Raw genomic sequence first — 26,213 nt, 5'->3', positions numbered from 1 at the left:
TATGTGCTTTCACATCCCTACACCGTCTTCGTCTCAGAACAACCTGTGTTTCCTTGGCCCCTTAGTACAGTTTCTCAGAGTAGACATCTTTCCTTTTCCTATTTTCCTGGTCACTGTCCTCAGGAGTCAGGTGTCAGAGCTGCTTAGGAGCAGGATGCCAGTTAGCAGAAAGCGGAGGATCAGCTTCTGCCCCTAGTAGCTCTCTGTTCCTCAAGATGCTTATCCAGGTGACCAGAAGAAATTACTTCCATTGTGCTTTTCTAGTATAAGACAGATATGTATGAAGAGATATAGTTCAGGTTCTTTAAAAAGCAAGATGGTTTAGGAACTGGATTTGCACAGCCTGTAAGTGCCATCCTCATCATTCCTCTGCAACATAGCAGGTTCCTGAGGACATAGCTAGATTAGGAGCTGCAGCCCAGAATAAGGCAGTTTTATTGCGTACAGTTACACCCTTAATTCTGCTTCTCTCTTTTCCTTTCAAGGAAGTATTTCAAATGTAAGAGCAATATCTTACAGTCACCTTGAGTTTACCCTAATTATGTTACTAAGAAAGCAAGTAATTCAAAAACTTTGGTATTTTAGCCATTATTAGTATTAATAACAGATTTCCTATTGAGCTCACATTGAGCTCACAGCAGCTTCTCCTAATAGAGCATATCTAATTTAAAAACCTGAGGAACTGTTGCCTGTAAGACCATTGTTTTATATACTGGTAAGATGGAAAAGGTTTTACCAACTTTACTCTGATACATTATCAATTTTAATACTGCATTTCAATTTCAAATATATTGACATTGGGGAAGAAAGGTTCAGAAACAAAATATTGTTTTCAAGTGTTGTAACACAATGACAACAAGTGGATACTTTTTTTCTGAAATGGTTTGAATATTGTCTTTGCTGTTAAAGGATTTTATGCATATTTTAAAAAGCAGTGTTATTAATAGGACATTTATGACGTGTTACAGGACATTTATGATTATATAGTTAGCTGTGATCTAACCAACCAGGGATAACCATTGGTAACATACTGGTGTGTTTTCTTGTCTTTTAAGTAAACTGTAGACCAACTGCATGCTTTCTCATCAGTCTCAATGTTTAAAAAACTATTGAATGGGAACATTTCAAAAGCATTATAGCCAACTTTAAAAATGCAAGAGCAATTTACTGATATTCTGAAGCTATATATACAGCAACTTATACAAGTTAATTACTGAATGAACATAGGTGTATTTTAAAAGACAGTTTGTTGTGAGGTCGATGGAGTTTAATTTCGAAATGTGCCACTGTTCTTTGCTATAAACATACCTGTAAATGTGGTAACTTCTCTATAAATCTCTCTAGTCTTGTTTACAGGATGACTTACAATAATTCTCCCTTTGTTTTAACTTGCTACAGCTGTATATCTGTGAAGAAAACAGAAGAGCTAATGAGTATGATTTCAAGAAGGCTTTAGACTTGCTGGAATATATTGATGAGGTATGTAAAGTCACTTGATAATCTCAGGTAAGGATCACAATTTGTGTATAGTTTTCTGAAGAACTGAGTACATCTTGAAAATGTCTTAATTTTAAAAGACTACCTGGTTCAGCTACCTGTAACTCTTTTTTTTTTTTTTTTTTTTTTTTCTGGAACTCCCTTGCCTTTTTTTTTTAATTTATTTATTTTAATTAGAGGCTGATTACTTTACAACCTGTAACTCTTGGAGTACATAAAAGTCTTTAGAAAAGCTGTCAAAAGAGCTCACCTCCTGATAATTCTCACACATTTCCAAGTATCTTTTTCTCTGCAAAAATAAAAATTGCTTTTAAAGGTCCTGACATACTTTTTCTCTTTTATTTAATGAGTCATTGTTAGTTTCTCAAACTAATAGGCTGCTTTATCAATTTATTCTTCATAGTACTCACCCTAAGAGAAGCTATTTCTCAGCCTGCTTTGAAAAAAAAGATTGTAATGATAATTTTGTAGGGTAAATAGTCAACCCTGCAACTGAGAGTAGTTTGGTAGATTATAAAGACATAATATGTTGATTTTTATGTTCAGTTCAGTTCAGTCACTCAGTCGTGTCCGACTCTTTGCGACCCCATGAATTGCACCGTGCCAGGCCTCCCTGTCCATCACCAACTCCCGGAGTTCACCCAAACTCATGTCCATCGAGTTGGCGATGCCATCCAGACATCTCATCCTCTGTCGTCCCCTTCTCCTCCTGCCCCCAATCCCTCCCAGCATCAGAGTCTTTTCCAATGAGTCAACTCTTCGCATGAGGTGGCCAAAGTATTGGAGTTTCAGCTTTAGCATCAGTCCTTCCAAAGAACACCGAGGGTTGATTTACTTTAGAATGGACTGGTTGGATCTCCTTGCAGTCCAAGGGACTCTTAAGAATCTTCTCCAATACCACAGTTCAAAAGCATCAATTCTTCGGCGCTCAGCTTTCTTCACAGTCCAACTTTCACATCCATACATGACCACTGGAAAAACCGTAGCCTTGACTAGATGGACCTTTGTTGGCAAAGTAACATCTCTGCTTTTCAATATGCTCTCTAGGTTGGTCATAACTTTCCTTCCAAGGAGTAAGCGTCTTTTAATTTCATAGCTGCAATCACCATCTGTGATTTTGGAGCCCAAAAAAATAAAGTCTGCCACTGTTTCCACTGTTTCCCCATCTACTTCCTATGAAGTGATGGGACCAGATGCCATGATCTTAGTTTTCTGCATGTTGAGCCTTAAGCCAACTTTTTCACTCTCCTCTTTCACTTTCATCAAGAGGCTTTTTAGTTCCTCTTCACTTTCTGCCATAAGGGTGGTGTCATCTGCATATCTGAGGTTATTGATATTTCTCCCGGCAATCTTGATTCCAGCTTGTGCTTCTTCCAGCCCAGCATTTCTCTATTTAAAATCTTGACTCTCTCGTGCTTCCTGATAAAATCAGGTTATCTCGGAATAATCGGATACAATTTCACATAAAGTTATTGATATTCTTACTCCCCTGAGTCAACTTTAACATCTTACAGAAAGGGAAATTTGCCAGGCTCCTCTGTCAATGGAATTCTTCAGGCAAGAATAGTGGAGTGAGTAGCTGTTCCCTTCTCCCAGGGATCTTCCTGACCCAAGAATCGAACTGGGGTCTCCTGAATTGCAGGCAATTCTTTACCAGCTTGTCTACCAGGGAAACTCTTAAAATTATAAAGTAAAGCTTAACAATATTTATATAGTATTATGAGCTGACGTAACTAAAATTTAAACATGTATTTTTTAAAACCAGGACTTAATGAAGTTTTTTTTTTTTGTTTTGCTGTGAAGGAGGAAGATGTAAATATAAATGATCTAAAACTGGAAATCCTTTGCAAAGCTCTTCAGAGAGATAAGTAAGTTCCCATAGTGTGAATCTAAGACATGATTTTGGTAAAGGACTCTTTAGGAAGATTATGAGATCATGCATCAATTCATTTTATAACCTAATTGTATTGTAATATATATTATGCAAATGTTAATAGTTTCATTAGTAATCCTAATTTTTTTTTATTCAGTAATTAAGGAATTGCTTAAGGATTTAGGACCACTGGAGTAATGATTCTCTACTTTTGATTTTAAATTTTGCATTGTCAATTTGCACAGAAATATATATGTTCCTTATTTTCTCAGAAGTTGGGCTAGTTCTTCATAGGAAGACTTGAGGCTACTTTTTTTTTTTAATAAGAGATTAGTACAGGTTGAGAATCAATATTGTCTCCTAAGTTACTGAGATCTCTTTTTAACTGTAATCTCCCTGCAGAGAAGGATTTCTGTCCACTGGAATGGTGGTGTTAAGATTCATTGGCAAAGAGAGACTGAGAATATCAGTTGTAGAGATGGATTTTTCCCAGGGAAAGAATTTCTTAAAAAATTTTGGCCACACTGCATAGGATACAGCATGTTAGTTCCCCAAGCAGGACTCGAACCCACACTCCCTGCAGTGAAAGTGCGGAATTTTAACTATTGGACCGCCAGGGCAAGTCCATACTTTTTTAAAAAAAAATTTTTGGCCCAGAAAATAGTTTTAAAGAGAGCATGACTTGAGTGCTAAAGGCCTTCTCTACTCAATTTTCCTTAATGTGGCTTTGAGAAATTGCAGTGGAACTATTTTTACTAAAGCATTTCTTTCGGTGATCACTCATAGATAGTTTAAATTGTTATCAGATATGGTCTTGGAGGTCATTCTCTGAAGCATCTAGCTCTGCCTGTTGGGTTCTCCTTCCCAGTTGTAAGAAGCATACTATGTCATTTGACTGGAATTCCTTGTCTTGGCTTCAAAGTATGAGGGATGTGGCCACTGATTACTACAGAGCATGGTTCTGTGGGTTTGTATTTCAGTAGCAGATAATCTCAACCAGATAAAGAAAATTTAGGTTCCATCAGACACTGGTTGCCATTTTATGAAAAACAGAATATATTATAATATATTTAAACTACGTTTAAACTATTGCCTGTGCTCGGAAAGGTCATACTTTGGGGTCATTACTAGGTTTGTTACTTACTTACAAAATTTTCTTGGGAAAAATACCTTACTACTTGGTTTGAACATTAAATGCATACTACCTGGCTGTAGCATCTTATATCTAATATAGAGACTCTGGGTATATCTAATTTGAAGCTCCTTTATTTAAGCAGTTTTCAATAGTGTCACAAAATTCAAGATTCTTTACCCCCTGTTGTTCTGCTGTTGTTTAGTCGCTAAGTTGTGTCTGACTCTTTTGCAACCCCATGAACTGTAACTCACCAAGCTCCTCTGTCCATGGGATTTCCCAGGCAAGAATACTAGAGTGGGTAGCCATTTCCTTCTCCGCAGCATCTTACCAACCCAGGGACTGAACCAAAGTATCCTGCATTAGAGGCAGATTCTTTACCTCTAAGCCACCAGGGAAGCCCACTACAAATACCAAAACAAATCCACAATAGAAAATAAGTCATTTATTTCAGATTATGGCCATGGTTTCATTTTCTCCTCACAGTGGTTTTGTTTTTTAGCTGGTCCAGTTCGGATGGTAAAGATGATCCAATTGAAGTATCTAAAGACAGTATATTTGTGAAAATCTTACAGAAACTTTTAAAAGATGGTAAGTGGTTGGTTAATATTGGAAATTACAGTGTCACTCCTTGGTTTGAACTCTTAGAATAATGGAGATTTGCCTAGGTATCAAATACCAGAAGGCTAAAATTAAATGGTATTGTACTTAGATTTGTTTAAAATAAAGGGAGGGAGCTGTGTCATGGCGGAGTTGCCATCTGCTTGGCCAGTTAACTCTTGTGAAGGTTGAAAATCTGAAATGCAATTTTTGTGGTGTGTCCTATACTAAACTGGCCATACCATGCTTGAGAACAAACCACAAAATATTCTACCAGTTCATTTTGGATATTAAAATTAGTTTTAAGGACAAAATAAAAGGAAACAAGGGAGTATGTTTTGTATATGTTTTGTTCCTGAGACAGAGAACAAACTTGTATTTCCTGATCAAGATCCAAATAAGTAAAGAGGCTTTTATGGTTAAATGTTTGTTATGAAGGGAGATGAGGTAGAGGACACTTAACTTTTACTTCCTTTCATATAACTAATATATAGAGAATGTTAGACTAGAGATGAGAGATTTTGTGCATTTTATACACAAAGGTGTGATCATTCACACTCACCTAGAGTCGGACATCCTGGAATGTGAAGTCAGGTGGGCCTTAGGAAGCATCACTACAAACAAAGCTAGTGGAGGTGATGGAATTCCAGTTGAGCTATTTCAAATCCTAAAAGATGATGCTGTGAAAGTGCTGCACTCAATATGTCAGCAAATTTGGCAAACTCAGCAGTGGCCACAGGACTAGAAAAGGTCAGTTTTCATTCCAATCCCAAAGAAAGGTAATGCCAAAGATTGTTCACACTACTGCACAGTTGCACTCATCTCACACACTAGTAAAGTAATGCTCAAAATTCTCCAAGCCAGGCTTCAGCAATAACCAGACCACCTGACCTGCCTCTTGAGAAACCAGTATGCAGGTCAGGAAGCAACAGTTAGAACTGGACATGGAACAACAGACTGGTTCCAAATAGGAAAAGGAGTACATCAAGGCTGTCTATTGTCACCCTGCTTATTTAACTTATATGCAGAGTACATCATGAGAAACGCTGGGCTGGAAGAAGCACAAGCTGGAATCAAGATTGCCAGGAGAAATATCAATAACCTCAGATATGCAGATGACACCACCCTTATGGCAGAAAGTGAAGAGGAACTAAGAAGCCTCTTGATGAAAGTGAAAGAGGAGAGTGAAAAAGTTGGCTTAAAGCTCAACATGCAGAAAACTGAGATCATGGCATCTGGTTCCATCACTTCATGGGAAATAGATGGGGAAACAGTGTCAGAATTTATTTTTGGGGGGCTCCAAAATCACTGCAGATGGTGATTGTAGCCATGAAATTAAAAGACGCTTGCTCTTTGGAAGGAAAATTATGACCAACCTAGACAGCATATTAAAAAGTAGAGACATTACTTTGTCAAGAAAGGTCTGTCTAGTCAAGGCTATGGTTTTTCCAGTAGTCATGTATGGATGTGAGAGTTGGACTGTAAAGAAAGCTGAATACAGAAGAATTTAAGCTTTTGAACTGTGGTGTTGGAGAAGACTCTTGAGAGTCCCTTGGACTGCAAGGAGATCCAACCAGTCCATCCTAAAGGAGATCAGTCCTCGGTGTTCATTGGAGGGACTGATGCTGAAGCTGAAACTCCAATACTTTGGCCACCTGATGCTTAGAGCTGACTCATTTGAAAAGACTCTGATGCTGGGAAAGATTGAGGGCAGGAGGAGAAGGGGACAACAGAGGATGAGATGGTTAAATGGCATCACTGACTCAATGGACATGGGTTTGGGTGGACTCCAGGAGTTGGTGATGGATAGGGAGGCCTGGCGTGCTGCGGTTCATGGGGTCGCAAAGAGTCAGACACGACTGAGGGACTGAACTGAACTGAATACACGAAGACAAGTATAACTCATTTATTATAGAATTATTAAATCAAAAAGATGATGTTAAATCCAGGCAGTGTGCAAAATAGGCTAACCCGTATTTACCAATCTTTTAAGATATAAGGACACTCTCTTTAAAACCACCTGGAATAAAGTACACAGTGACAGAAACTGTTGTAAACTCAGCAGCCCTTCTAGATGGATGTGAATTTTATTCACAATGCTGACATTTGCATACAGTTGGAAATGTTCCATACCTACGTCTGCAGGACACATTATTTGATCTGTATAAGACATGCCCAGCCCAGTGCCTGGTAGATAGTAGTCACTCATTAAACTTTTGTTCTTTGAAAGGCTAGAATTATTTTACAGATTCACATTCACAGTTCTTCTGTAGTAGATTGCACTCTGCGGTCCTCTGCTTGAGAATCCCTGGTTTAACTGAAATGACGAGGGCCTCAGAGGAGAACCATGGAGCTCACCACACCAGCCAACATGTGAGTGAGGTGAAAGAGCAGCGACCTCTTGGTGCTTACATGCCACAGGTTTCACTCTGGATAGAACTGTTGACCTCAGTACTGACCTGGAGGTTTATTTATGAAAAATAGACTCTTGACTACCCCACATTGACAGTAAGTTTAATGAACACTTTTATTTTCGAAGATGAATGAAGAACACAAAGGCAGTTAAGCCATTTCATTGTCAAAAAATAAAAAATTTAAATTAAATAATGGAGATAACAAAAGAAAATATCTTTTGCTTAAAAATACTTGAAATTCAGACAGTTAAAATATATCTCCTAGGCTTTGTCTTTTCTATATTTGGAATTGAAGAAATAACTGGATATGGTTGATTTCTTTGTGCTGTTGAAGAGATTCATTTGGATCCAAATCTGATGCTTTCCATGAAGTTAGTTCTTGTAAAGGTGCCGCTGAACTGAATTGTGGCTAAGTAAGTATATGATACTATTTAAAGTTCACCTGGCAGTTTTTGCTATTTTTAGATTATATATCATAGATGGAAAATGAATAGAAACCTATAATTTTACAAAAAGGATTATAAAGTTTTGACTGAAGGACAAAAACAAGTGGAAACTATTATATGTATTATATAATGATATAATATATATTAATATATATTTATAATGATATATATATATATAACAATACCAAGCCGAAGGCATTTATCTTTGGAATCTTTTTAATAATACGACTTCCATATTATTTACATTTACAAGACTAAATGTTTTTAAAGGGCAGATTCTGGAGGTAAATATAGATAGCTTCCATTGTATTTCATAGACTTGGGCAGCCTAACAATTACTTCAGCTTGTGGGATAAATTTAGCCTGTAGATATATTTAAGTTACCCACCTGGAGCTTTTCAGTTTTTATGTTTTGTTTTTAATATTTATATGCTTCCTTAATATGCTTTTCAGTTTTAAAGTATATTATAATGAGTGAAGTCACTCAGTCATGTCTGACTCTTTGCCACCCCATGGACCCTGCCAGGCTGCTCCATCCATGGGATTTTCCAGGCAAGAGTACTGGAGTAGGTTGCCATAGAGGGAAAAAAAAATGTGTGTCATTGCATGGAATTTAACATTTTCCCTAATTAGTCTCTGGCATTTAATAATTGAGAAGAGCTCCTACAAAAGTCTTATTTTCTATGAGAGAACAGAAAGAGAAATTAAGGAAACAATTCCATTCACCATTGCAACAAAAAGAATAAAATACTTAAGAATAAATCTACCTAAAGAAACAAAAGACCTATATATAGAAAACTATAAAACACTGATGAAAGAAATCAAAGATGATACAGATAGATGGAGAAATATACCATTTCATGGATTAGAAGAATCAATATAATAAAAATTAGTATACTACCCAAAGCAATCTATAGATTCAGTGCAATCCCTATCAAGCTACCAATGGTATTTTTCAGAGAACTAGAACAAATAATTTAACAATTTGTATAGAAATACAAAAAACCTTGAATAGCCAAAGCAATCTTGAGAAAGAGGAATGGAACTGGAGGAATCAACCTGCCTGACTGCAGGCTATACTACAAAGCTACAGTCATCAAGACAGTATGGTACTGACACAAAGAAAAATAGATCAATGGAACAAAATGGAAAGCCCAGAGATAAAACCATGCACCTCTGGACACCTTATCTTTGACAAAGGAGGCAAGAATATACAATGGAGAAAAGACAATCTCTTTAACAAGTGGTGCTGGGGAAACTGGTCAACTGCTTGTAAAAGAATGAAACTAGAACACTTTCTAACACCATACACAAAAATAAACTCTAAATGGATTAAAGATCTAAATGTAAGACCAGAAACTATAAAATTCCTAGAGGAAAACATAGGCAAAACACTCTCTGACATAAATCATGGCAGGATTCTCTGTTCCACCTCCCAGAGTAATGGAAATAAAAGCAAAAATAAACAAATGGAACCTAATTAAAATGAAAAGCTTCTGCACAATGAAGAAAACTATAAGCAAGGTGAAAAGACAGCCTTCAGAATGGAGAAAATAATAGCAAATGAAACAACTGACAAAGAATTAATCTCAAATATATACAAGCAACTCCTGCAGCTCAATACCAGAAAAATAAATGACCCAACCAAAAAATGGGCCAAAGAACTAAACAGACATTTCTCCAAAGACATACAGATGTTTAACAAACACATGAAAAGATGCTCAACATCACTCATTATCAGACAAATGCAAATCAAAACCACAATGAGGTACCATTTCACACCAGTCAGAATGGCTGGTATCCAAAAGTCTACAAGCAATAAATGCTGGAGAGGGTGTGGAGAAAAGCTAACCCTCTTACAGTGTTGGTGGGAATGCAAACTAGTACAGTCACTATGGAGAACACTGTGGAGATTCCTTAAAAAACTGGAAATAGAACTGCCATACAACCCAGCAATCCCACTGCTGGGCATACACATGGAGGAAACCAGAATTGAAAGAGACACATGTACCCCAATGTTCATTGCAGTACTGTTTATAATAGCCAGGACATGGAAGCAACCTAGATGTCCATCAGCAGATGAATGGCTAAGAAAGCTGTGGTACATATACACAATGGAATATTACTCAGCTACTATTAAAAAGAATGCATTTGAATCAGTTCTAATGAGGTGGATGAAACTGGAATCTATTATACAGAGTGAAGTAAGCCAGAAAGAAAAACACCAATACAGTATATTAATGCATATATATGGAATTTAGAGAGATGGTAACAGTGACCCTATTGCAAGACAGCCAAAAAAGACACAGATGTAAAGAGCAGAGTTTTGGACTCGGTGGGAGAAGGCGAGGATGGAATGATTTGAGAGAATAGCTTTGAAACATGTATATTATCACATGTGAAATAGATTGCCAGTCCAGTTCGATGCATGAGACAGGGTGCTCAGGGCTGGTGCACTGGGATAACCCTGAGGGATAGGATGGGGAGGGAGGTGAGAGGGAGGTTCAGGATGGGGAACACATGTACACCCATGGCTGATTCATGTCAATGTATGGCAAAAACCACTACAATATTGTAAAGTAATTCAGTTCAGTTCAGTTGCTCAGTCGTGTCCACCTCTTTGCGACCCCATGAATCGCAGCACACCAGGCGTCCCTGTCCATCACCAACTCCCAGAGTTCACTCAAACTCATGTGCATCAAGTCGGTGATGCCATCCAGCCATCTCATCTTCTGTCATCCCTTTCTCCTCCTGCCCCCAATCCCTCCCAGCATCAGAGTCTTTTCCAATGAGTCAACTCTTCACATGAGGTGGCCAAACTACTGAAGTTTCAGCTTTAGCATCAGTCCTTCCAAAGAAATCCCAGGGCTGATCTCCTTTAAAATGGACTGGTTGGATCTCCTTGCAGTCCAAGGGACTCTCAAGAGTCTTCTCCAACACCACAGTTCAAAAGCATCAATTCTTCGGCACTCAGCTTTCTTCACAGTCCAATTAACCTCCAATTAAAATAGATAAATTTAAAAAAATGTTTTCTGACTTCTCTTAAAAATCGAAAGATTTGCTACACTAGACTGAAATATTAACCTGGTGGCCATCACCTAGAGCCAGTTGAACACTTCCCACTTAGAATGGGGTTGTAAGTTTTTAAGAGAATTGATCTCTAGGAAATGGATATTTTCACAAGTGAAATACTGTTTCAGAGATAAAAAGTCTTTATTGAAAGTGTGTTGATTGTAATGAATGATGTATGAATATTGCAGATTAAGTCTCATAACATTTATTATAAGATTTTTATTGTATAATAACTAAGTACCAAAAATGGTGCTTAGTTATTAGATGATGATGTTAAAATAAAATTTTTAACATCATCACTTAGATGATGTTAAAAATAAACAGTATTTGATTTTGAGAAGCTTGTGGTTATGTGACAGGTTATAAAATGTTACCTTATTAATTTAAAATTATCAAATGAGAAAATTGTATATGCTGTTCTGTAACTACATAGATGCGTATTGGCTTTCCAGGTCCATAGAGGACTGACAAAGGCGTGGTTTCCCTCCTCCTAGTCTCAGAGAGAAACTGCCAGTATGTTAGATACTGCAGATAGCTTTCATGGCAGTGTTCTACTAAATTATTTCCTGAATAGGAGAATATAGAATTGTTGGAAATACTTGTTTTCTTTTTCTTTTTTTTAATTTTTGAAGAATTTTATATGTCTTTTCAAAAATAAATTTGAAATACAAAAGAAAGTTGATCAAAATCAAGGAAAATATATATTACCAAAGTTGACTCTGGAAATTAATTTTAAAAAAATTAAGCGAACCAGTCATCCTAGGAAAAAGCATTAAAAACCAGTTCTCAAATAAGCACCTCTTCAGTCAGGCATTTCTGGAGTTTGGGGAGACCACCCATCCAGGTGAAACAATGGGTTTTTGATCTGGGGGACAGATAAATGTCTGAAAGTCTTTTAAGAAGATATAGTATAACTTTGTCTTCCTTGATAACTCAGGATTCCTGTCTTAACAAATTTTACAGCTGGTTTATAAGCAATCTTTCACTGATACCTTCTGCTTCTTTTACTGTATAGCTGCTTAGAATGCTGTTTGCTTGGTCTTGAAATACTTATTTTCAAGTGATTATTAACTTAAAACTTTCACACTGAAGGAATGGCTTAAGCTTTGGAGAAAAATGAAAATATTGCAGATTGTTTTAAAGACTTTAAATGGAGTGCCTGTTTTGATGGCTCTTTTGACCACTAGAGTCAAACATGTAGCCCAAGTATATAGAACAGTCATGTAGCCCCTACTAAGTGAAGAACATCATATTGTCAGGCCTATGAATATGCCTGGCAGATGGAAGGAATTTAGAACAGAGTATTTTCCAATAGCAGTGACGTTATATTTTAAATAGAAGCACAGGTGTTTCTATCATCGTCATCTTAATTCATTTGAGAATTATGTGAAAATAAAAAAAACTTTCTGTGTTTGTATTTTTAGGCATTCAGCTCAGTGAGTACCTGCCCGAGGTGAAGGAGCTGCTGCAGGCCGACCAGCTGGGAAGTTTGAAGTCCAACCCTTACTTTGAGTTTGTTTTGAAAGCCAATTATGAATACTATGTCCAGGGACAAATGTGACTTTTTCTAAAAATGGTTGTTTTTCCTGAAAATTTGTGTAAGTGTGTCCTTATAAAAACTTTATATCTAGAAGTTTGTACAGTTTTATAACATATATTTCTGAGTTTTTTATACTTTATTTGTAAGCTACTACAAAATAGTTGTATGACTGTAGTTTTGGTTTTCAGTTACATGATATTGTTTTTTTCTTCCTCTTTTCCATCGAAGTTTGTCAGTTGTTTTCATACCTACTACCATTCCTTTTTATGTCACTCCATCCAGGGTCCTGGTTCCAGCTTCTTGTATGCAAAGACCACTTCTAGGCTTTGGCTTCTATAACTCTAAACACAGCAAGATGACACTAAGTTGTCTCTGAAATTGCTGTGGCTCTTAGATGTTATGTGCTGCAGAGTGTCTGGAATGTCTGTTTGCTTTTGATGAGGGCCGGGAGCAGAGTCTCTAGTGGGACAAGTGTCACAATTTGCTAGCTTACGATAGACAAGACGAAGTGGGCAATGCAGTGTGAGCTTGATAACTGTTTATTTCATTGGCAAAAATGTCAAATTTTTCTACATAAATAATAGAATATTAGTAAAAATATTTTGGTGAATAAAGCATATTTATGTGGCCTTCTAGTATTCTTACCTGGGAAACCCCATGGACGGAGGAGCCTGGCGGGCTACAGTCCATAAGGTCGCAAAGCGTCTGACACGGCTTAGCAATTAAACCACCACCACCACAACCTATTCAGTCAGCTTCATGCATTTCAGAACGATTTACACTGAATGCCAGCTTCTCCTCAGTCTGTCTACCTAATGTAAGGAGTGAAACCTTTATAGAAACCTTTATGGGTTTTCTTAGTATAGCAACTGATTTAACTGAAAAGTAGTTGTTCTCAAAGCTTCTTTGTCCTGGCCAATGTCATCGTGCAGTTTTTATCTGTCTTTAAATAAAGACGGAGTTGCTGGCATATTCAGGCTTTGGCCCAGTTGAATACTCACTAAACAACTTGCTTCCAGCAGCCGAAAAGGTCAGGAGTTAAATGTGGTGAAGAGTCCGGTTCCTGGCTTCGCAGAGCTCAGCCCTCGTGCCGGCTCCACTGCAGGCTGCAGATGCTGCCTCTGAGCTGCTCGCAGTGGTAACCAGAGGGCAGGGAGGGGCAGCCCGGCCTCTGGCCTCTGTTTGCATTGCCGTGGTGGGGCAGCGTGAGGTCAGGGTGAGGAGTGTCCTAACGCCTCTAGGGGAGTTAGGGAGGGAGAGTTGTCAGATGGCATAAGAAATGGTTGCATTCTTGTGTTAAAGGATGTTGGTTTTAGAGGGACTTAGTTCTTATCCATTGGAGAAGGCAGTGGCACCCCACTCCAGCACTCTTGCCTGGAAAATCCCATGGACGGAGGAGCCTGGTAGGCCGCAGTCCATGGGGTGGCTGAGAGTCGGACACGACTGAGCAACTTCACTTTGACCTTTCACTTTCATGCATTGGAGAAGGAAATGGCAACCCGCTCCATTGTTCTTGCCTGGAGAATCCCAGGGACGGGGCAGCCCAGTGGCCTGCCATCTATGGGGTCGCACAGAGTCGGACACGACTGAAGCGACTTAGCAGCAGCAGCAGCAGTTCTTATCCGTAAGATCCTGTCATGTGACACTGTGCTTTGGGGACACAGGACCGTGCCACCTCCTTGACAGGCAGTGACGGTGACCCTGGCCCACTGACCACAGGGGGTAAAGTGCTGCTCTCACAGCGTGATGGCTGATTTTCTCATTTTGACAGAGAAAAAGGCTCTGCTACCTCTGTCTGTTAAGGATGGCCTTAGCTCTAAGATGGTTGGGGCTTTTAAAAAAGAAACATTGTAACAGTAATAGCATAATTAAAGCCTAAAGATTTTGAGTACTTTTTTTCTTCTAAATTTAAAAAATTTCCACAACATAGTCTTCATCAAAAAATAACTGATTCTTTTACAAACTGAGTAGTTGATAAATTATAACGGTACTATAAAGGTGAGCATGTTTATTAAGGAGACAGAAACAGTTCTGACTTGGAAAAGATTTTCTTTGCTCCTGTCTTTGAACACTACTCAGAAAGTCACAGCTTTTGGCCCCAGTCAAACAATAAGGTTGTGGGTTTGATTGTGAGGAGTGGGCCTTGTGTATTCTCCTGTTTTAGGGATTTGTGAATGTGTCAAGGATTAAGACAGAATTTGAGAATCACAGCAAAGAGACATGCTGCAATTCTTGGTGAGGTAGAAGGCGACTGATACTGATGCCCTTTGTTTTGGCATCTTGTTTTTGAAGAAAATTTTTTAGAAATGGAATTTTGCTTTTTATCTTTGAGGTCTGAATCCTACTTTTCTTGAAGTGCCCATCACCCCCCAAGTACTGGAGGACTCTCTGGGGGAGTCAGGGTGTGTGGCACAGTCCTCCACGTAACTAGACCTGGAGGAGAGCCACACTGTGATGACCTTAGCCTCTCGCCATGCATGGTTATATTTGATAACTACAGAAGTATCAGTGTAGTCCACCTACCTTTACCTGGACAGTTTATTCAAGGAATCCTTCTAGAGAAAACAGCTGTCTATATTCCTATGTAAACGTTAACTCATTGAATACCAAAGTGTATTTTTTACACAGAACCTTATATAATTCTATAAGTTAAAAAATACTGTAGGAAATGTGAAACCTCTCAAAAATATATGGAGGAAAATAAACCCCAGTAATCCCACTAGCCAGAAATAACTTCAGTTACCATTTTGAAATATAGCCTAGATTGTGCATGTATCACATCTTATAACCTATGTATTTTGATGTGAGGTATTATGAGCAACCTAGACAGCATATTAAAAAGAAGAGACATTACTTTGCCAACAAAGGTCCATTTCATCAAGGCTATGGTTTTTCCAGTAGTCATGTATGGATGTGAGAGTTGGACTATAAAGAAAGCAGAGCACCAAAGAATTGATGCTTTTGAACTGTGGTATTGGAGAAGACTCTTGAGAGTCCCTTGGACTGCAAGGAGATCCAACCAGTCCATCCTAAAGGAAATCAGTCCTAAATATTCCTTGGAAGGACTGATGCTGAAGCTGAAACTCCAATACTTTGACCACCTGATGCGAAGAGCTGACTCATTTGGAAAGACCCTGATGCTGGGAAAGATTGAAGGCGGGAGAAGAAAGGGGTGACAGAGGATGAGATGGTTGGATGCCATCACTGACTCCATGGAGATGAGTTTGAGTTAACTCCGGGAGTTGGTGATGGACAGGGAGGCCTGGTGTGCTGTGGTCCATGGGGTTGCAAAGAGTCAGACACGACTGAGTGACTAAACTAACTGACTGATTATGAGCATTTCTATGTATCTTTAGTCCAGTATTTCTCAACCTTCTTTTTCATTATCATTCCTCCTTAGGAGACTTTTTAAGACAATTTTCTTTAGTCACTCTGTTCCCTTCATCCCCACCTCCATGAAAATTTATACCACAGGTATATTGTATATCTTTTTTATGGACCACAGCCTTTGGAGCCACAAATCATTGTAATGTCTAAGATTCTTTTAACCTCCTAAGAACTAACCTTCCCCCCTTCAAGAATGTATGTCTTCAATATTCCTCAAGATACATTTTTTTTTTAATGACTGCCTGACACTTTACCGTATGGCTGTATTATAATTTATTTAACAGATCTCTGTCTCTTAACAGTCTTAAAACACTTGGGTTATTGGTCTTGGGTTGGGTTGGTTTATTTTTTACCACATTAAATAAATACTGGAATAAATCTCTACAAAAATCTTTGTGCATAAAACACATTGGCTTCTCCTGTCTAAGTGCTCAGTGAGCAGCTGTAATGGTTTTTATTGTCCTTCGCTCACCCTTACCACCTCATCCCTCTCACCGCCTCCAAACCCTTTTAGAAGAAAGATAGTGTACCATTGTTTTTTGTGTGTATTCCATGCACCTACCTAGTTTCAACCCTCAAATCAGTCTTAAAGAGTAGGTGGCATCCTCAGTTAAGAAGGCTGATTGCCTCTGGAAGCCACCTGCCCCAGGTCACATAGCCCATCAGAGGGACAGGTACACTCAAATGTTTGTAAAACTTTACTGAAGGGCAACCTTTAAACTGATTTACTACAGCTGACGTGTGGAAGTGGCAAGGGGAGATGCAGTAGAGGGAAGGGGGAGGAATGGCTCTAGTGGAGTCTTTAGTCCCTTAGAGATGACAAAGCAGAGCAAGTCTCAGGCTGAGAAAACCATCAGTAGAAGATCGAAGTCCTCTCTTCCTGATTGCCACAGTTGACTGCACATTTTTAGATGTGTAGCTTAGGAGGACAGCGAATTTGGGTTTTTTCTTTTACCCACTTGGTTGCTGGACTGTTTCTGACTTTGTGTTGCCAGGCAGCCCCCCCTCACTATTTTTTTTTTTTTTTTTTTTTTGAGATGACAGGATGGCTGCATGTGAAGCCATGACTTCAAGATGTCTTTGGCTCTTCACTGGAGAAGATCCCTTGAGGATCTGTTAAATTCCAGAACATACCAAGTGTTGGACAAGTTTAGAGGGAGACAGAAGGTAGCCCAACCACTCCTAGGGAAGGGAGAGTCTTCCAAGCCCCTGTGTGTCCCAAGCAGTATGGTACCCAGGACATGTCTGGCTCTTTGGACCTTGGTTTTCTTATGTCTAAAGCTAGTGTAACTAGTACCTGTCTCACGTACCTCCAGATAGCCACAGGATTAGTGGAACAATATGAAAACATAAGCATTTTAAAAGTTCATGTCTAAATAGGTCAGAAACCAACAGCACAAGGCTGGGATCCACAAACGGGAAGAGGTGAGGGATGTGGCTGAGGGGATGGGAGGGAGCACATGGGCTGAGCTGTGGCAGATGGGCCTGTCAGATGATCGAGCTGCAGCTGCCCCTGCAAACCTGGAAGCAGGAGTTCTCCTCTGAGCATAGCTTGCATGGCTGACCTTTCCAGGGTCACTCTCAAAAGGCTGTGCAGGCAGTGACCCGCTTACTCAGACGCAAGGCACTGGGTTGATCCCCAGAGCGTACATGTATGGAGACTGCCTTCCACCTGCTCCTCGGGCCATTCCTGAGCCAATGAGAGTTCAACCACCCCAGAGTGGCCCTCCAGGACTGTTTCAACCAGCCTGACCCAGGGCAGAGAACAGACATGCCAACTGGTGTTCTTAGGGCCCACCTCCCCAGGGTTTGCTGTACCATCAGGTCTCTGCTAGCTTGTGAGTGCTTGATTCATAGCTTTTCATGTGTGTTCAAATCTAACAGACCCTGAGCTTACAAAAGCCTGATTCATAGCTTTGCATGTGTGTTCAAATCTAACAGACCCTGAGCTTACAAAAACTTGCACTGAGAAGAGTTGCACTGAGCAAGAGTTTTGAAAAATACAACCTCCTTCCCCTTTAAGATGTCAACAAGTTCTTAGGTATTCAGTAAATGACATACTTCATTACATTTACATATTCAGTAAATGACTACCTTCAAGACCAAAATTGAAGCTATTCCCCTTACACTGTATACAGAGTGCATTTGCCACATTGTTTTTCCCTAGTGTCTCCATGTCCCACTGCCACAGCAGGACACAAGGTGTTGAAATGTAGTTCTGTCCAGTATTCATTCATTCTCTAATTTAAAAAGCTGAATATGAAGGCACGGTGGCTTTATACACATTAGAGACCCCATACTAACTCCCTAGTTTGTAATTGACTTTGGTCATTTTTAGGAAGGTCTGCAGTAGTGTGCCGGAGAAGGCAATGGCAACCCGCTCCCGTACTCTTGCCTGAAAAATCCCATGGATGGAGGAGCCTGATGGGCTGCAGTTCACGGGGTTGCTAGGAGTTGGACACGACTGAGCGACTTCACTTTCACTTTTCACTTTCATGCATTGGAGAAGGAAATGGCAACCCACTCCAGTGTTCTTGCCTGGAGAATCCCAGGGACAGGGGAGCCTGGTGGGCTGCCGTCTATGGGGTCGCACAGAGTCAGATACGACTGAAGCGACTTAGCAGCAGCAGCAGTAGTGTGCAGCTGGGGAGGAGGGTTTCCTATATGCTTTTATATCCCTCTTCGAGGACCCACACCTGTCCCAGTTGCTGAGTTCCACCACCGAGTTCCTATTCTGGGAACACTTGAGTACATCAGAAAAATGAGTGGTTCCATTCTGGCTCACACCACATCACTGATGCACCCCTTAAAGCATGTCCCTGAGTTCATTGCAGAAAATTGTTCCTCCTTGTACCTTCCACAGCAAGGTTAGAACTGTTCCCCTCAGGGGAAAAAACAGTGAGAAGCACCAACTTAATAACCTCCTCTGACCCCTACTCCACCTTTACCATAAGTAGATCCAAATCCTTCTAGAAAATCAGAAAGACAGATCCCCGTGTATCAGCGGTATAAATAGAACCGCTCCGCAGGCTCTGGTGGACGGTGACTCTCCAAGGTGGATTGGGAATCAGCTGGCCTTGGCTGGGCATCACCCTCTAAATATAACGATGAGTTTGTTCAGCCTTTGCAGAAGGGAAAGGTTTGCCCATCCTAGAGCACGATGCCCTTGTCCTCTTTACAGGGAGGAGAGACGGTTGAGGCTTCATCTAGTAAGAGCACCTCTCAGTTCCCACCCTAGGGCTATGACCCTTGCCTTTCCTCCCGAGGACTGGGAAGTCGGTGAGCCCCGCCAAGGATGCGGGAGTAGGGTGCTCAGCTCGGCCTGCCATACTCCAGAGCCGGCCAGTTAGTCACTCAACTTCACTCCCTTTAGGAGCTCCCGAGCCCACAACATGTCCCCGAGACGGGCAGCTCTGGGGGTCCTGGCTCGGTGCCAGAGGCTGCGAGAGCCGCTGCGGGGCCTGTGCCGGGAGCCCAGCGCCTCCTCCCCGACTCTCCACAGTTGTCCTCGCGACAGCTGCGCGCCCGCCGGCCGCCGGTGATCCTCTCCGTTGGGGGTGGGGGCCGACGGTGTCAGCCCTCTGGATTGGGGAGCTCGGGGTTGGGGGAGAGACCGAGTTCGCTGGGAGTCTTGGGGGAGGGATCGCCTGCCTCCCCTGCCCGGGACTCCGGGAGTGACTCCATCTCCGGTCCTCTTGGCCCCACCACTAGGATATAGAGTCCTCCTCGGTGGAGTTACACTTAAGGAGTTGGAGGTGGGGGGTAGGGGTAAAGAACCCGAAGAAGAGGTGAAATGTGGGCGCACCTTCCCGAGGCTCCGAGAACACCGAATGCCCGGGGGCGGGGCGGCTGCGGACAGGTGCAGCCCGGGCGCAGGCTCACTGGCGCACCCCGAACACTCGGTGACCCTCGCCGCACCCCAGCCCCTCCGCCAGGCAACTGGGCGGGGTCGGGAGGGGCGGACCAGCGGGCAGACACTCCATATACGGCCCGGCCCGTGTTACCTGGGCTCAGGCCAGGCCTCTCCTTCTTTGGTCAGCGCAGGGGACCCGGGCGGGGACCCAGGCCTTGAACTGGTCGGGGGAGGGGGCTCTAGTGCCCGACACCCAAATATGGCTCGAGAAGGGGAGCGACATTCCTGCGGGGCGGCGCGAGGGGAGCGCCCGAGGGCTATATAAAACCTGAGCAGGGGGACGAGCGGCCACCGCAGCGGACAGCGCCGAGAGAAGTCTCGCTTCCTTCCCACGGTGACCGGGACCGGAGCCGGAGAGCCGCAGGTGTAGCCACCCGCCCAGGTAGGCAGGGACGGGGTGGGGACAGAAGGACGTGCCCCACCGCCGCAGCCTGGAGAACTCCAGGCAGAGCGCGGCCCTCTCACTGCATCAGCCCCAGCCCCGCGTCCTGTGAGCCGCGCCTCTGGCCCGAGTCACGTGTGCTTGAAAGAAGAGACAGGGAGCCGGGTCCTTTGGAAAGATCTCCAAATTTATTCCCAGCCCTTTGGGGCAGCTCTCCTTGACACTTCGTGCGTGCCGAGGTAGATGAAAGGTTTTGCTTTAGTCTTCCCCAGGGCAGTTCCTTCCCAACAGAACCAAAGGACAGTAGAAGGGACAATTTCCCCTGGCTCGCCATCAGTTCCAAGGGCGCTTCGGCTGTGAGTCTGAAGTGCCATGGAGGTCCAAAATAAGCCATTCGTGTCCTGGTGGAGTGCCCAAGCCCTTTCCACGGCGTCTCCTTCCACCCTCACAGTGGCCCAGAAATCAGGGTTAGCGGACCTTGACCCCCATGAGATGCCAGGGAGGGGCGGAGAGGGCGGTGCCTGCAGCGAAGGCAGAGAAGTCTAGGGTCTGTGTGTCCTGAGTTCCCAGATGGAGAAACGCTCTCTGTGGTCTCCTCGCAGCAGAGCTCCCATCAGCGAAGCTCTGCCGGCGCGGCTTTGATTGCTTCCCCCGCAGGATGGCGCCGGGCTGGGGGCTGGAGGCTGGAGGTGTCCAAAGGTCCCCGGGGAGGGAGGGCGCTCGAGCCAGCGGGGCCTCTTGCCTGAAACACTGAGCGTCTCCATGGCATTCCTGTCCTTGCAGAAACCAGATACCATGTGTGACGAAGACGAGACCACCGCCCTCGTGTGCGACAATGGCTCTGGCCTGGTGAAAGCCGGCTTCGCCGGCGACGACGCCCCTAGGGCCGTGTTTCCGTCCATCGTGGGCCGCCCTCGTCACCAGGTCAGGCTGCCAGTTCCCGGAGGGAGCCTGGCCGGGTCCCCACGCGGCCTAGCCCCGCTCCACTGGGAACCTCGGTAATGAGAGCTTGGTATATCCGCTCCGCAGGGCGTCATGGTGGGCATGGGGCAGAAAGATTCCTACGTGGGCGACGAGGCGCAGAGCAAGAGGGGTATCCTGACTCTCAAGTACCCCATTGAGCACGGCATCATCACCAACTGGGACGACATGGAGAAGATCTGGCACCACACCTTCTACAACGAGCTCCGCGTAGCCCCCGAGGAGCACCCCACCCTGCTCACCGAGGCCCCCCTCAACCCCAAGGCTAACCGCGAGAAGATGACCCAGATCATGTTTGAGACCTTCAACGTTCCGGCCATGTACGTGGCCATCCAGGCCGTGCTGTCCCTCTACGCCTCCGGCCGTACCACCGGTGAGAGCCCAGAAGCCCCCGCCCCGTCTTCCCGAAAGCCTTGCCCCTCCCCGAGCGCCTAGCAGAGCCCAGCCGCTCATCCTCGACCCTACCCTCGCGCAGGTATTGTGCTGGACTCCGGCGACGGCGTCACCCACAATGTGCCCATCTATGAGGGCTACGCGCTGCCGCACGCCATCATGCGTCTGGACCTGGCTGGCCGCGATCTCACCGACTACCTGATGAAGATCCTCACCGAGCGTGGCTACTCCTTCGTGACCACAGGTGCGCGGCGCCCCGGGCTCCCCAGGCGGGCGGGCCGACAGACTGTGCGCTGTCCCTGGGACCCCGCGCTGAGGGCTCCTCTCCCGCCCCGCTCCCCGCAGCCGAGCGCGAGATCGTGCGCGACATCAAAGAGAAGCTGTGCTACGTGGCCTTGGACTTTGAGAACGAAATGGCCACCGCCGCCTCCTCCTCCTCCCTGGAGAAGAGCTACGAGTTGCCCGACGGTCAGGTCATCACCATCGGCAACGAGCGCTTCCGCTGCCCGGAGACGCTCTTCCAGCCCTCGTTCATCGGTGAGCCCCGGGCACCCTCCATCCGGCCAGTGCCAGCCCCGCGGGCCCCCCGGGCTTCCCGCCCTCTGTCTCACGCTCCCCTCCGTGGCCCCCAGGCATGGAATCGGCGGGCATCCATGAGACCACCTACAACAGCATCATGAAGTGCGACATCGACATCAGGAAGGACCTGTATGCCAACAACGTCATGTCTGGAGGCACCACCATGTACCCGGGCATCGCCGACCGCATGCAGAAGGAGATCACCGCCCTGGCCCCCAGCACCATGAAGATCAAGGTGGGTGGCGCCCTCCCCCAAGCCCCTTCCTGTGAGGGGCTCCCCGGCCGCGACCGCGCGCCTGACAGGTCCTCTCTGTCTTACAGATCATCGCCCCACCTGAGCGCAAGTATTCCGTGTGGATCGGTGGCTCCATCCTGGCTTCGCTGTCCACCTTCCAGCAGATGTGGATCACCAAGCAGGAGTACGACGAGGCCGGCCCCTCCATCGTCCACCGCAAATGCTTCTAGACGCCTCTCCGACAGCCGCGACTTCTCCCCAGGACGACAAATCTGCTCGCGGCGCAGGCGGCTGACCTCGAGCCACCGCGCAGCAGCTGCTCTCCAACCATCAGCGTTGCCGCTGCCGCAAACTGACACACTGTTTATAATGTGTACATACATTGTTTACCTCATTTTGTTATTTTTAAAACGAAGCTCTGTGGAAGGAAATGGAAAACTTGAAGCATTAAACTCAGCCGTTCTGTTTTGCTGCGTAAAGTTGTCTGTTGTGTTTATTTGCGGGGGCGGGGAGCTGTGGGGATAGGGGAGTAAAAGGGACTCCGTCTTCCTCCGTCACTTTTCACAATACTCTAAATGAGTGCAGACCTTACAAGGCCGTGAGTTAAGTCTTCCGCAGCTCACTGCCCTCCCTTCTGGCTCAGATCTATTCCTCAGACTGGCACCTGCGCCGTGGCCCGACTTGACCTCTGGCGTGTCCCCTGTGCAGGGCTATCTGCCGGAGGCGCCGCGGCGGTGCTCGGGTGGCCAGGGCGCGCCTCCGGCAGGGCGCTGACCGTGGTGCTGGCCTGGGGTCCCGAGCGCAAAGCGCGCTCCCGCTCCACCCGCGGCGGGCGAGGCCTTAGTGAAGCCGGGTTCCCTCCTCGATCTGAGATCTAAACTGAAAAGTGTGCGTTCTGCATTTGAGGAACCAGTTCTCCTTTGTTAAGTGAAGTTAACCACTTCTCGGGAAGGCCTTTGCTTCGTCTGGGTGACGAAGCGCCCTTTCCAGAGTGGGGAGGGGAAGGAGCCGCGCCCAGAGGTGGGAGGAGGCGAGAAAGGACCAAGTGAACGCTCCAAAAGAAGGACAGAGCGGCCTCAGCGGGGACAGGCGCGGGGGGCGGGCCAGCGAGGAAATGCCTTCAGGGAAGGAAGCGGAGATAGTGCTGAGCAGAGGTCAGCAACGAAGAGGAAACAACCCTACTCCACTCCTGCAAAGTCTGAAAGGCACAACACAAAGGAACAGTTTGTATTTCTGAGAGAACAGGGCATCTATACATTTTAAAGTAGTCTAATGTTTCCTCGGAGAAGGCAATGGCAACCCACTCCAGTATTCTTGTCTGGAAAATCCCATGGACGGAGGATCCTGGTAGGCTGCAGTCAAAATTCCTGGGAAAAGTGTTTCCTAAATGAAATAGATTCTGACTCAAAGAAGGTAATACACTCATTCAGAAATATGTTTATAAGAATTCACAATACAGCTATATCATATGCCACCTTGCCACATTTATTCTCTCCTTTTATGGCCCATTGAGAAGCTTCAGGAATCATTGAAGCTTCCAAGGTAGGAATACTGCCAAACCCAGATATCAAGAGAACCAGTCATTCAGTAGAACTTAGGATTTTAATAAAACAAGTATATGATACCAAATCCATTGAAAACTACCTATCTACCCGGGGTGGACAAAGGTTTAAAAAAATGGTCTAAATTCTAGTTTTTCAGAGGAACCCAACTTTTACTGAAAAATATCAGAATTACATGAGTAAGCTAACTGGCAGTTTAAGTCTTTTTTTTTAAAGCCAAAACCCAGGTCTATTAATTAGAATTTTAGTAAGAAATTTAAGGCAGTAATCACACATTTCTCCTGTGATCATAATCATCAAGTGACTGACAGAAGTTTTCCTCCTGCCTCATCTTTGACAGTTTTCTTCTCCTAAAAGCATGTACAAAATTTAGAAATTGTGTGGTTCCACTGGAAGTGTGCCAAATGACCTTTCCTCTTCTGGTACTTCTTTAAAAAGAAATAAGCATCACATATTTCATTAGTGTTCTGTATCTTTCCTTCTCTCAAGTAGTTTGTGATTATAGTTATTTGGTAAATTGTGTTACTTAAATTAGACCTGAGAGAAGATTTTTGGTGTGGTGTAGTAAATATATATATTCCCTGGGTGGAATAGGCTTCCCTTGTGGCTCAGGAGTAAAGAATCTGCCTGTAATTCAGGAGACAAGGGTTAGAGCCCTGAGTCAAGAAGAAGATCCCCTGGAGAAGGAAATGATAACCCACTCCAATATTCTTGCCTGGAAAATCTTATGGACAGAGTCACCTGGCGGGCTACAGTCCCGTGGGGCCCCAGAAAGAGTCAGACACAACTTATCCACTAAACATCTATATATATGTATAACACTATACATATAAAATGCACATGCCTACTGTGTATAGAACACATACACATCTCTGTGCTGGGAGAGGAGAGAAAGAACTATTTCCAGCAGCACTAAGTGTGTTTGCAGTAGGAAGAAGTGAGAAGCTGCTGTGTGGCAACAGTGTACTCACACCAGAGGGAATAGTGTTATGGCTGATTTCCCACTGAGAAGCCATCTCAGAGCTCCAATTTTTGGACCTGTGAGAGAATTGAAAACAACAAAAAAACTTTCTGATGATCACTTATGGTGTGTCTCCTTAGACTTGGTAAGTCTTATCAGGGATCTAACTGCAGTTATTTTCCTCTATCAAAATAAATTGCCACAATTTTTATTCACACCAAATCTATTTTACTGGTGCTCAGTTGAAGAAACAAGAGACAAAGAAGAAAATGAGAGGAGAGGATATGTCAGGATTGAAAAGAAGGATTAGACTGAGTGGGAAAAAATAGAAGAATCTGGGATTGGAGTACACCTAGGTTTTATAACTTAAACCATTGGAAGTTATTAATATAAGTAGACCATGGACTGTCAGGGTACCTCCTAGATGCATTAATTCCTGAATTATTCCCAGATATGACAGAACCCATAAGGGGATTCATGAAATGTTTTATTGACCATCTACTATGTGCAAGGTGTGGTTCCCTCCTGCTAAGATGTGATTCCCTCCTGGGAGTTTGCTGTCAACTACCCCGCCATCACCGGGCACCGATGCCTTGACTTGGATCACCATAAGACTTGTTGGAGGAGCTGGCGGGAAACGGGGAGGCTACCCTGGAGCATGACCACTGGATGCTGTGGACTTCTGACTGCTTTGCTCTCACCACCACCAGGCTGGCTTCCCTCCCACACAGCATTGTCCTCTGACAGGCTGGATGGTTCCAAATATAGATTCTTGTGGGAAAACATCCCCCATTGTACTGGAGAAGGACATAGAGTACGGCCCCCTCTCATCCAGCAGTACCTCTGCCCTGAGGACAGAAGGCAGAGAGGGCTCAGGCCATAGACCAGCCCTGCCTCTGAGGGCACTCGTGTGGCCAGCCCACCTGCATGCTTTTCTCCTTTTCTGTCTTGCCTCATTTGTCATTTCTATTTTCTCTCTGCCTGGTACTGTCCTTGGAAGTTATCCCCTTTAGCTCTGTTGATATGTCACAGTTCATTTGGGGAGTTTCCACAAGCTGATGCTCTGTGTCTGGGCTGCAGCTCAGAGAGAAGCTGAAAAGATTTGCTTTGATGGCACTCTGGTGAGGTGGGCAGCATGGTGATTCCCAGGACTCTGGGTCCACTTGCATCCTTGTCACCTACAATCAGAGCCACTCCTCCAAGCAGGCCCAGGGCTGCAACTTCTGGAATTGGCATAGGGTGGCAA

At 43.9% G+C, this 26,213-nt stretch overlaps 2 protein-coding genes across 4 annotated transcripts in view; both read left to right on the top strand.

Moving 5' to 3' along the window:
- NUP133 (nucleoporin 133) overlaps positions 1-13,203 on the top strand; it is a 56,900-nt gene extending 43,697 nt beyond the window's left edge. Inside the window, exons 23-27 of one of the 3 annotated variants that reach the window (XM_055587775.1) lie at positions 1,399-1,479; positions 3,301-3,365; positions 5,005-5,093; positions 7,851-7,929; positions 12,459-12,667. In XM_055587775.1, the coding sequence (XP_055443750.1) occupies positions 1,399-1,479; positions 3,301-3,365; positions 5,005-5,093; positions 7,851-7,918 (303 nt within the window). In that variant the 3' untranslated portion in view covers positions 7,919-7,929; positions 12,459-12,667. Of the gene's footprint in view, positions 1-1,398; positions 1,480-3,300; positions 3,366-5,004; positions 5,094-7,781; positions 7,930-12,458 lie in introns of those variants that run through there. The other 2 variants (XM_055587765.1, XM_055587786.1) reach the window with 2 other exon arrangements.
- A 6,893-nt stretch (positions 13,204-20,096) lies between these two features.
- On the top strand, positions 20,097-22,923 carry ACTA1 (actin alpha 1, skeletal muscle). The gene is made up of 7 exons (XM_055587798.1): positions 20,097-20,256; positions 21,040-21,180; positions 21,286-21,610; positions 21,713-21,874; positions 21,976-22,167; positions 22,263-22,444; positions 22,531-22,923. Exons 2-7 carry the CDS (start codon positions 21,052-21,054, stop codon positions 22,672-22,674), a joined length of 1,134 nt encoding a protein of 377 aa, XP_055443773.1. The 5' UTR covers positions 20,097-20,256; positions 21,040-21,051; the 3' UTR covers positions 22,675-22,923.
- Positions 22,924-26,213: the final 3,290 nt, after the last annotated feature.

The sequence above is a fragment of the Bubalus kerabau genome, chromosome 1, assembly GCF_029407905.1.
Source record: "Bubalus kerabau isolate K-KA32 ecotype Philippines breed swamp buffalo chromosome 1, PCC_UOA_SB_1v2, whole genome shotgun sequence".
NCBI classification, from domain to species: Eukaryota; Metazoa; Chordata; class Mammalia; order Artiodactyla; family Bovidae; genus Bubalus; species Bubalus kerabau.
Note: the sequence above shows the minus strand (reverse complement) of the source record. Positions and strands in the feature narration are given on the sequence as shown.